Source organism: Pinus tabuliformis, chromosome 7, assembly GCF_031772625.1.
Source record: "Pinus tabuliformis cultivar Carrire ecotype Pingquan chromosome 7, CPIR1, whole genome shotgun sequence".
Taxonomy (NCBI): Eukaryota; Viridiplantae; Streptophyta; class Pinopsida; order Pinales; family Pinaceae; genus Pinus; species Pinus tabuliformis.
Window position 1 is genome coordinate 353,738,996 of NC_142293.1, and position 12,201 is coordinate 353,751,196.

General features: G+C 40.2%; 1 protein-coding gene across 1 annotated transcript; it reads left to right on the top strand.

Annotated features, from left to right (window-relative positions):
* The first annotated feature begins 8,229 nt into the window (after positions 1-8,229).
* Positions 8,230-11,941, top strand: LOC149247413 (uncharacterized). The gene is made up of 4 exons (XM_089444173.1): positions 8,230-9,782; positions 9,942-10,201; positions 10,367-11,423; positions 11,599-11,941. Exons 1-4 carry the CDS (start codon positions 8,230-8,232, stop codon positions 11,939-11,941), a joined length of 3,213 nt encoding a protein of 1,070 aa, XP_089300299.1.
* The last annotated feature ends 260 nt before the right edge of the window (positions 11,942-12,201 follow it).

Consider the following 12,201-nt stretch of genomic DNA (forward strand, 5'->3'; position numbering starts at 1 on the left):
CCGGTCTTCCTTTTCCTTCTTTCTCCAAGAATCCAAGTATGCCACACCCTCCAAGATTTCTCCAAGAAAACTCTATGTATTCAAGTGTATCAGAGAGAGAGAATAATAAGAGAGTTCCAACACTGAGATGATGAAAGATTACCAACTGATCCTCATAAGCCTTTTTATGAATGAGGTCTCTAATTTCTTCATTTTCCATTATTTTTCTTCATTTTCCTCCTCACATCCAACCTTCGACCTTTCACCTCCTTTTTCTCCTAATTTCGATTATTTTCATAAATAAATGTGCCAAAAATTCATTTTTTCCTTTTAATTCCTTAGCCATTTCCTTTGCCAATTTACTTAACCATAAACAACCAAATTAAGACCCCATAGGATGTCTTCCCCAACATTCAACTTGGAATAAGTGTCCCATTGACCGTAGTTATTGTTTTTAACTTTATTACATGGAATTTTCACCAGGGTTGTTACAAAATTTCTCGAAGTTTTTTCAAATTCAAGTTCATTCACTTGAGGGAGATGAAGTAAATACAAGATATTTGTCAAATACTCGGTATATAAGAAAGTTGTTAGATAGAATTATATTTCTATACATCTCAAGGTTATGCATACTTTTGATTGTTTGGTCAAAAAAATACTATCTCATGGTTATGAAGTCATTAACTGGAATGACACATTTGAAGAACTCCATAGAAGATTTGTGTCCTAACATCGTTTTTCACAGATGGCTAGGCCCGGAAATTTCCTCAAAGAGTGCCAAAAGAGGATTAAGATGCGTTGTAGGTAACCAAGAGAATTAACAGTTGGGTTGGTTATAAACAACATGAGAAGTCCAAAACATAAGGCAACCTCTCTTTCATGATAATGTTCCTTCATAAGACTGAGCTATTCTAAATGGATGCTAATACATTACATTCGAAGAACGAGCCTTGTCTTAAATTAAAAATATGGGGAAACATTTGAAAACGCATCCTGTAAGTTTACTGCTCATACAATGCACCAAAATATCTCTTAATGTTTCAAAACGTATTAAGCTTGAATACCTCTAAGATTCAAGGCAGTGCTAACCTTTTAAAGGTGAGAGGTAAGGCAATTAGAGTCTTTGGTTTCAATAAGAATCTTGATACTACACCATACCAGTATTTCTCTATGGATTTGGATTTTATTTTCACTGAAGTACCCATGGGTAAAAGGCTATGTGATGTAGATTTTCTTTCTCATAATATGGGGTTTCCTGAAATATAGTACTGTTTAGAGAATTGGAGAAGCTTGTCCATAACTATATTGTAAAGTTGTGAAAGCATCATTTATAAAAAACACAATCATTGAGTTGATACAATCATGTATAGTTATCTTATTGGTGAAATCGATACTTGGAGAAAATGTTAAAGTGTAAATCAATCACCGTGCAAACTAGTTTTCACAGGTGACCCCAAGAAGTGAATTTCGGGTGCTTATTGTGGGTAAAAAAGGAAAGGTTTCAAAAATATGCGATTTGGGTTTTTTGCAGAGGGGTCCAAGTTGATTTCATCGTGAGAAATTTCTAAAAATTGGGTGCGGTTTCATATATTTAACTAGTTCTTTCAAGGTCGTGTTTTTGCAGAAACAAACTGCAAACTAGGGATTAACATGCTTATACTCAATGGTCTTGATCTTATTAGTGAGTATTATGGACAAAGAGAGCAATCACTCTGTGCGGTTTTCAAATCAAATAAGCTTTCTTCTCATTCGGTGATCAATTGGATGCAATTTCCTCAACATGCAAGGATGGAAGGGAAGAGCTCTCACAACGAATGGTGGTAGCATTGTTGGCCTTTCTAGATGGAGTAAATAAAAGTCATGAATTCTTGTGATAGCGGCAAAAAATCGCCCTGAATCCATTGACGCTAACATGCCTACAAATATTATTTTGATACGTTGTGAGGGTGAAATCAAATCACCTCAAGGGAAAATAACCAGTTGTCCACAATAAAGTGGAGATATTCATAGTTTTATTGGTGTTCAAGGATCCAAGTGTGTGCTAATGCTAGAGAAATTGATTTTATGCTTTCATTACAAAGGTTAGCAAGAATTCAAAATTTATACATCTTACAGATTCCTAACAAAAAAATGGTTCATAGTACTAGTGCCTCAATTCCTTGAAATCTTGACAACATAAAATGCATGAGAAATAACATTAAAGGTGGTCCTAGGAAACTAATTATGCAAACAACTTACTAATGGATCAACTATCAAAAATCATTTAGACACCACTGCTCCTTAATTGCACAAACCACTATGAGTTTTCTCGTAGGTAGTATTTGATTTTCAAGAGCCGTGTGTGGTTTTTGTCGACATACGCATAAGTATGAAAGAGAGACCCATGTGCCATATAGATCCACCATTTGTCTCCAACAATGCATAAGTGGAATGGTTGATTATGTCCTCATTTATCTACAATTAAAATTTATTTGAATGTAATGAGAACTAAATTAAAATCCTGAATGCTAACTTTGAAAAAGGGGAAGGTTTATTCCTTTTAAAAAGAAAAGGAGTGAAGGTTATAAAAGAAATGATGTTTGTAGAAAGGGAAAAGACAATTATGTAACTCTCAACAAATTGATTTTGTAACTAATTCTTGGACAATTAGAGTAGGGAGAAAACAAAAGTATTAGAACTATATTTAGGAGGAATAAAAAGAAAAAGGAATTCAACAAAAAATATTATGTGAAATTTCCATGGAGATCAATGAAAAGATTAGTGTGATTCCATCTCATTGATTCGTTATAGTATGTCTTGTTTACTTCTTATGTATTATTTTCATTCTTATTTTTCCTCATATGAGGTTGATGTATGATGTAGTTGGTCTTTCCTGAGCATTCAAAAATTCATTTAAGTTATGATTTGTAGCAGAAAATACATGGGTTTATTCAAAGAAAGCCTTAAAGGGTGCTCCATGGCCTCAACAATCTCATTTCCTTTGTTTGCAATGTTTCATTCATCATTGTCTTCTCAAGGTGTAAGCATTGGATTCTGTAACACCCCTTGCTAGGTCTACCCAAAGTAACCATGCCAAGCGGAGTAAACATGAGGAGAGATTCTACTACAATTAGATTCTACCTCCTATGTCACCTTAAGTAAGTGGAATCAATGGAACATCACATACAATCATCCAACATCATCAACGAAACCCTTAAGAGACAGGTAAACCACTCAGACAACATGTCCCTGGATCCCACCTCTATTCAACAGCTCTTAGGTCATAGTCACTCTCATGCTATGGGCAAGGGAGTGACCAAAAACCCAAAATCTCTCTCACAGGCCTACCCGCCTCTACTTGTGGACTAAAATTGCTAGTTCTGTGCTAGTGACGCTGAGATTTAAGCCACTTTTGTAGCCCAGAATCCTGGCCTCTACCCAAAACTTGTTGTAACTTCTAGAATTCATTAAAAAATGATAAAAATGCTAATCAATAAAAAATAATGCTTAGTACTAGGCCTGAGCATTCCTGTTTGGGACTAAAAGTATGTCAAACACTTGGCATCAATGCAACCTATAGGTCTAGGATACAAGATAGGGCACAAATGATTGAAACAACTTATGAAGTATAACCAGAAGGATCACCTCCTTTTCCTTTGAACTACTACATCATCAATTATGTCTTGAATCGATCCATTTAACCGTTACAAGCAAATATATGAAATAACCATGACATAAACCAATCATTCAACCATGCTTATAACTATCATAAAACCATATGAATATCAAATATATGACAACCATTAATCCACATATAAATCAGTGAAAAAGTGAGAGAACTTAGCCTTTATTAATCCTAGGCAAATCTAACCAAGTTCAAGACTTCCATGTACCAACCGACCATAGACATGGCTGAACCAAATCTCTCTTTTAGCTAGTCACCCCCACGCCATATTGCAAGGATGAATGTGGGATCTCATAGAACAACCAATCCAAGAACAACTAAGGGAATCCAGAGGTTAAAACACCTCCACCATCGTCAAACCGTGAGCACACCAAAACCAGTGCTCTAATCACAACCAAATGAAACTTCGAATGCCATTTGGAATCCGCCGCTATCTTTAGGGAATTTTTTGTCTCCCTATCTCTTAGGATTTACCACAATACAAACAGAGATCAGTAGGTCGTAAACCAAGATTGCTCCCTCAAGCTTTACTTTGTATCCCTCTAAAACTGCTCAAGGGATTCGTAGGACTCTGGGAATGAACCTTGAGACCACCTCCACCTCGGATTTTGAAATCCATCTGGAAGGCCAAAGCTAAAAAAATGAAATAAACATCCCAACATACCATGACACCCAGAAAAACGCTAGGCTAGGCTGAACTCCACTGTCATAACTTCACAAAACCATGCCACTGACAACAACAGAACCATACAACAACATGCAAATCCATGCATGACCAAACGAGCTAGGAAATCAAACATACAAAAGTTTACCCGCTTTATTCCTTTTGAAGCTACTTGATCCTTCTTTCCTTTCCTTGATCCTTGCTTGTTTTTCCTTTCCTTTTCTTGCTTTCCTTTCCTTGCTCCAAACTAGAGTGATCCAAGAAAACTCTAAGTGACCAAGAGTGAGAGAGAGAGAGAGAATAATGAGAGAGCTCCAAACTTGAACTGATAAAAGGTTGAACTATCCAAGCCTACCAACTGATCCTCAAAAGCCATTTTATTAATGAGGCTTCCAATTTATTCATTTTCCATTAAATTCCTTCAATTTCCTCCTCACATGCAATGTGTGACCTTTCATCTTACTTTTCTCATAATTTCCTTTATTTTGATAAATAGATGTGCCAAAATGCCTTTTTTTTTATCTTTAATGCCTTTTCCTTTACCTTTGCCAATTTCCTTATCCAAGACACACATCTATTGATGCCCATTAGGATATCCTCGCCCAACATTCAGATTGGAATATGTGACCCTTACTCGTGGTCTTATTTTTCCTATATTAACTTTTATTATAGTAAATTTTCACTAAGGTTGTTACAGAATGCTTCCCCATGGCGAACACCGTCCTCGATGTTAAACCACACCATGACCTAAACAAGACTGGTGAAAAGAAAACATACTTCCCGTGGAGCTTTATAACTTAGCTCGTTGCAGTATTTATAATGAAAGACCTGCTCAAAAGGAAAGCATCCAGAAAACATGAAAATATAATAACCATACCACATACTCGAGCTTTATAGCACAACTCATTACGCTATTTACAATAACGACATATACACATATGCCCATTTGCTAAACCAACAAATAAAAGGATACGATTCCTGTATCAATCAACAAGGAAATCTAGAGGATCACACCTCCACCCTCAAAAGTAGTACCAAGATTCACCTCCTTCCTAGGAAGTCCAGAATCCACTATCATAGTGAAAACTACATCCAAGAGTCATAACGGAGGAAGAATGGCGCGGAAGGTTAGGGTTTCGATGGCAGCCCTGAAGCTTTCAGGCTGCAGGCCTGAATAATCCCTGACAGGTGCAGGCTTTTGCAGAGTGGAAAGGTTCCCAGGGGTGGCAGGCGGCCATCCCCAACGGACTAACAAAGGGTTTACGATTTCTGACGGTCTTGTTTCAGATTCAAAAGCGGGTGCGAGCTGCTCGGAACCGATGGGTACAGAACACGGGGGGGGAGAGATCCCCTCCTACAAAGAAGTTACAACAGGAGGAGCCCGAAAGGAAAGACAAAAAGCGGAAGAAAGTAAGAACGAAGGAGAATCCTCAGCTGATGGAGCTCAAAGGAGAACTGGCATACCAAGCAAATGCCTTCCGAGGGCGACGAACAGACCCAGGTTTGTTATTCCGTCAAACTCACTAGAAGATTATAGAAGCTATATGAGAGATTATGCTTTGATCTGTAAGTTCATAGGATACTGGCCGAATGAGAAAAACCTCATGAGATGGATCCAGCAGAAATGGAAACCAAAAGGACATGTAGATGTTAAGTTGGGGGCGAAAGGTTTCTTCACGGTCATATTTTCAAATCTAGAAGATACGAATAAAGTCTTTGAGGAGCAGCCTCACTTCATGAACAATGCTGGCCTGTTCATGAGAGAATGGGTAGAATGCTATAATCCAGACAAGGAAAAAGTACTAGCAGCACCGGTGTGGATCAGACTGTTCGGCCTTCCGTCAGAATTTTGGAAACCAGATATCCTTCAAGGGATTGGAAACTCCATAGGATCCTTTGTGAAAGTGGCGAAATCTACTAAGCGAGGAAAATACACCACATTCGCCAGAATCTGTGTGTACATGAATATCACTGAACCCTTGCCAGATTCAATAGAACTGGAGTACCATGATGAAATATGGAACCAAACCCTGGATTATGAACACATTCCCTTCCGATGCAGACGTTGCCATGAATATGGTCACCTACTCAGAGATTGCCCCATCACGTTAGCAGAAAAGGAAAGGGAAGAGGAAAATGAAAGGAGACGGGGAGGGAGAACCGCAGAAAAAGAAGAAGAGACCTTCCAAACAGTCCACAGAAGGAACAGAAGAGGAAACAATCAAGGACAAAGGAGAAACCCGAGAGGAGATCAGAATAACGAATCCCCTAACAAGTTCAAAATTCTGCAAGAAGAAGGACAAGAAACAGAAGTAAGTGAAGAAGAAGAAGTCGAGGAAATGGAGGTAGGAGAGGAACAAGCGGATAAAGAAACAGAAAAGATGGAAGGAGAGCAGAGAGTTGATTCAGAAGAAGTAACTCAGGAAGCGACAGGAGGAATGGAGATGGATCCCCCGAAGGCAAAAGGGGAAGAAGAGGAACGGGTAATGGCAAAACTATTACAAGAATGGAAAAGAATCGATGAACGATTCATACCAGAGGAACAAAAACAGAGGTATAAGGAAGCCTTTCAAAGGTACAAGGAGAAAAAAAAAAGAAAAGGAGACACAGAAGAGAAAGAGAACCAACACCCAGAAAAACAGGGATTACAGACAATAGGAGTGAGCAGCTCTGGCAAGGCTGGAAAAAAAAGAGGACAGAAAACATTGGGTGAAGTGCTCCAAGAAGTAGGAGAAGAACTGGTCAGCTCTGGAAGAGTAATTCCCCTCTCGGAGGTATTCCTTTCCCCCATAAAATTGTTAAGATGATAATCACAACCTGGAACATAAGAGGCCTCAACAGTAGAGGCAAACAACGATATCTGAAGGAGAGACTGAAAAAAGAAAAGCCAAGTATTATGATCTTACAGGAAACAAAAATTAGTACAGAGAAGATGCAGGAAATTCTGAATAGAAATAAAATTAGATATGAAATAATGGGACAGGATGCCACGGGGTGTGCAGGGGGACTAGTCATTTTATGGAACCCAGAAGAAGTTCTGTTCAGTAACTGGATGAGCTTTCACCGAATTCTAACAGGTAAAGCAAGTATTCTAGGAACGAAAGAGGAGGTCTTTATATCAGGGGTATATGGACCTCACGTACCAAATGAAAAGGAAAACTTTCTTCAAAATTTAAAGGCACTTCGAGGCCTAATCCCAGGCAAACAATGGATCATAGGAGGAGATTTCAACCTAATCAAAGAGTTAGGGGAAAAAAGAGGAGGAGTCAGAAGAATGGACAAGGAAGGAGAGCAATTTAGAGACATGATAAGAGAACAAAAGTTGATTGACATACCAACCAATAATGGAATGCACACTTGGAATAACAGAAGAGGTGGAGAGAACCAAATAGCATCCCGCCTTGATAGATTCTTAATCTCAGAACAAGTAATGATGAAGGATGTTTTTATTGAAGCAACCATTCTCCCGGTAGCAGGTTCGGATCACTGGCCGATCAAACTAGAAATAGATATGAAACAAAGACCAAATAAAAAACCTTTCAGATTCGAGGCCTTTTGGCTAAGACATGAAGATCTGATAGAAACATTAGAGGGTTGGTGGAAGGACAACATGGTACAAGGAAAGAACAAGACTCATACTTTTCAACTAAAGCTGAAGGAAATAAAGACTCAGTTAAAGAAATGGAACAAAGAAGAATTTGGCAACATTATGGAAGAGAAAACCAAGCTAGAACAAAAAATGGCAGAATTGCAACAACTAGATATAATAGACGACATACAAGGGGAAAGATCAAAAGAAGAAGGTAGAATATTATCCCAGTTAGAGGAAAGAAGAAAACAAGAAGAAATTCTCTGGAAACAAAAATCAAGAGTCCAATGGCTCAGGGAGGGAGAAAGGAACACTAAATTCTTCCATAGGGCAATGGTCCATCACAGACAGCGGAATAGAATCTTCTCTTTAAGAAATCGGGAAGGAGATAGAATTGTCCAACATGAAGATATTGAAAAAGAATTGTTAAAGCATTTTAAGACAATTTTGAAAGAGCCACAAGTAGACAGAGCAGAAGCAATATCCAAGATAAGAAGGGAAATACCGACTATGGTGACCAGAGACCAAAACTTGGCCCTAATGAGAAGAATAACAAAGGCAGAAGTGGAAGACATAGTCAAAAATATGAAAAAGAACAAAGCTCCTGGCCCGGATGGATTCACAGTGGAGTTTTTTCATGCTGGATGGCATTTCTTAGCTGAAGAAGTGGTGGAAGTGGTTGAGGAGGCCAGAATAAATCAAAAAATCTGGCCTGGGGTCAACGCAACCCTACTGACCCTAATCCCTAAAACTCACCAGACAGAGCAGGCAGAGGGCTTCCGCCCTATAGCACTATGCAATGTCATATACAAAATTATTTCCTCAGTTGTTGCACAGAGGTTGAAATCGATACTGCCGAGTATCATCTCACCAGAGCAAACTGGTTTTGTGGAGGGGAGGCAGATCTTAGATGGACTAGTTGTTGCTCAGGAAGTGATTCACACAATGAAGACGAAAAAAGAGAGAGGAATGCTCATCAAACTCGACCTCTCAAAAGCTTATGACAGGCTTAGTTGGAAGTATCTAGAAACGATACTCAAAGCTTTTGGTTTCAGTGACAGATGGGTTAATTGGGTCATGAGTATGGTTTCCTCACCAAATTTCCCTATCCTCCTGAACGGGACGCCAACACCCACTTTTAATGCCTCAAGAGGTCTTCGTCAAGGAGATCCCCTATCCCCTTTCCTCTTTATAATAGCGGCCAAAGGATTAGGTCGACTCTTCAAAAAGGATCTAGAAGCTGGGAAAATTCAAGGCCTTAAATTATGGGGAAATCAAACAACTGTAACCCATCAACAATTCGTTGATGATATAATGATCTACTGCAGAGCAACGTGGAAAGAGGTGAAAAGGATCAAAAAAATTCTTGAAAAATTTATGGAGGGAACAGGGATGGAAATCAACAAAGAAAAATCTAGAACTTTCTTTTTCAACACAGTGGAGCCGATTAAAATTCACCTAACTCATGTTTTAGGTTACAGGAAAGGAGACCTCCCTACCAAATATTTAGGAACAATGTTAGACTCATCCTCAAGAAAACTTGGGAATTGGAAACATATATTGGAGAAGATATCAAAAAGACTGGACAACTGGACCTTTCGAACCCTAAATCTGGCTGCACGGGTAGTGCTTCTGAAAGCCACCATCCAGGCAATCCCTATTTACTCTTTATCAGTAATGGCAGCCCCGAAGGGAACTTGTAATAAATTGGTTGAGATATACAGAAAATTCTTATGGGGTGGTCCGAAGCAACAGAGAAAATGGGCCCTTTGCTCATGGAGCAGCCTAACCCAACCAAAGGAGAAAGGAGGCCTTGATCTCAGGGACCCTTGGATCTTAAATCAGGTGCTTGCGGCCAAGCTAAGATGGAGGTGGATACAGGGGGGGTCAGACCTCTGGAAAGAAATCTGGTCTTCCAAATATAATATGCCTCGCACTCCGGAAGGAATCCTTAGAAAGCAAGAGATGGCCCGAGGCTCGGATATCTGGAATTTAACCATCCAAAACAGGGATTTAATTGATCAGTAAATATTCTGGGAAATCAGAGGGGGGCAGGTAGCGAAATTTTGGAAAGAAGCCTGGCAGCAGAGAGAAAAGCTCATAAACAATCAAAATCTGAGAGGACTACATAGAGAAGGAGATGCAAGTAACCTCATTACAGTGACAGATTACTGGGATGAAGAACAAGGAGACGGGGAATGGAGAAGATGGAAATCGATGGAGGTATGGGCAGAGAACTCCACAGAAGAACAAAGATCCAGCTTTATAAAAGAAATGGATTCGAGACGGATAAAGAGGAGAGAAGGTAGAGACATCCTCCGCTGGGGCAAAGAAACAAAAGGAACATTTAATATAAAAGAAGCCTATAAAATACAAACGCGGGTGGAGCAAGAGGAGGAAGACCTACAATGGAAAAAGCTATGGAAAACAAAATGGTGGCCTAAAATAAAAATGTTTGCTTGGTTGATAGGGAGAAAACGGATATTAACCTGGGACAGAATTCAAAAACGAGGTTTCTCCGGACCCTCAAGATGCTGTCTTTGTAATGAGGGAGAGGAAGATCAAGAACATCTCCTCATAAGCTGCCAGATTGCCCAACTCCAATGGGAAAACACAAGAAAGCTTTTCTCGTCTGCAGAAAGGAATCAACGAGATATCATCCAAACCCTGATAGAACGAGGAGAAGGCAAATTTAACAGCAAAATCGTAGGACGGGCCTGGAGCCTTGTGGCAGGGTTTAATGTCTGGAACCTGTGGAAGGAGAGAAACAGTCGTATCTTCAAGGGCAAAGCCTCTAACCCTGAGGATATATGGGAGATGACCATAAAGCAAGTCAGGGAATCAATCTTAGCAGAACACTGGAATGAGGAAGATTGGAAAACATCCGAATCAGAGATGACAGTTTTAAAGAGACTGAACTTAGAGCAAGGGATGACCTATCAGCAAACTAAGCAACCACAACAACATATGGCGACTCAGAGCCCAGTTAAGTACCAAAAACCTGCGGAGGGATTTATGAAACTAAATTTTGACGGGGCTGCTAAGGGAAACCCAGGACCAGCGGGGTATGGCGGCATTTTTCGAAATGGACAGGGAGTAGCAGAATGGATATACGCGGACTATGGGGGTACAATGACCAACAACGAGGCAGAGTTCATGGCAGCTTACCAAGGGATAAAAACTGCCAGAAGACTTGGTTACAGGAAGCTAGAAATTGAAGGGGACTCCACCCTAGTTGTAGATACGTTAAAAAAACTAATTCAAGGGAAGAATTGGGACAAGGTTGCCACAAGCTGGAGAAGTGCAAGTATAATCCAGGATATAGCTGAACTACTAAAAGAAATTGACTACAAAATAGTTTCGCATATCAGAAGGGAAGGAAATCAACCTGCTGACTGCCTTGCGAACTGGGGGTGTAAAGACACCACAGAACGCATTGATGACAGCTGGCAAACTCAGGCGGAGCTGGCGAGATGGGACGGTCTCAGGCAACTGATTGTTAATGACAATCATCATGACGAACAGAGGTAATTACATTCTCGCGTGGAGAAGCAACAGGCGAGATAGGCTCGCAACGACGACAAGTAAGAAAGGTCAGGAGACAGGTGATCGTAGTACCATGACAGGAGTAATTATTGTCTTGAAGGTATGGCAAGGATGAGGCCCAAAGCAAAAATTGTTTTCACAATCAATTCGTAATAGGGGGAGGCGACGTGACAAGAGAGGTGGACAGGTAACCCGCTATCAAACAGCAGGAGACGAGAGGGATAAAAGTCGTGGCGGAAGAGGAATAACCAGCAGTAGAAAAGATGAGCGGGCAGAGCCAGTCTGGCAAAGTATCAGGAATCAGAGAGTTCAAAGGGCAAACATGAACGAGAGTCAGGGCAACTCTGGCTTTCAGGGGAAAGGGACAGCACAAGAGCGCAATGTAGCTCAAGGTAGAGTAGAAATTGAAGTTGAGAGCTCTGAGGAAAGGGATTACAGTCAGGCAAAGGGAAACAGAGGGAAGCGCAGCGAAAAAGGACAGAGCAGCGTTCACCCTTAGCATGAAAGGAAGAACGTAACTCAGAATAGGAGGAAGAAGAGGAGCAGAGGAAGGCCCAGAAAATCGGCTGACATGGGGGAAGGAACTAGTAGGCAGGCAAGGAAGAGACGCAGACAGCGCACCATCGACTCGGCTTTAAATGAAGCAGAGCAAGCTTATAATTATGACTCTCATCCGCACTTTCGAAATATAATAGAGGCTATGGAAGATCAGGTTTGCGAGGAGCCGTCTGATCCCGAAATGAATGAATGGTCGGTTCA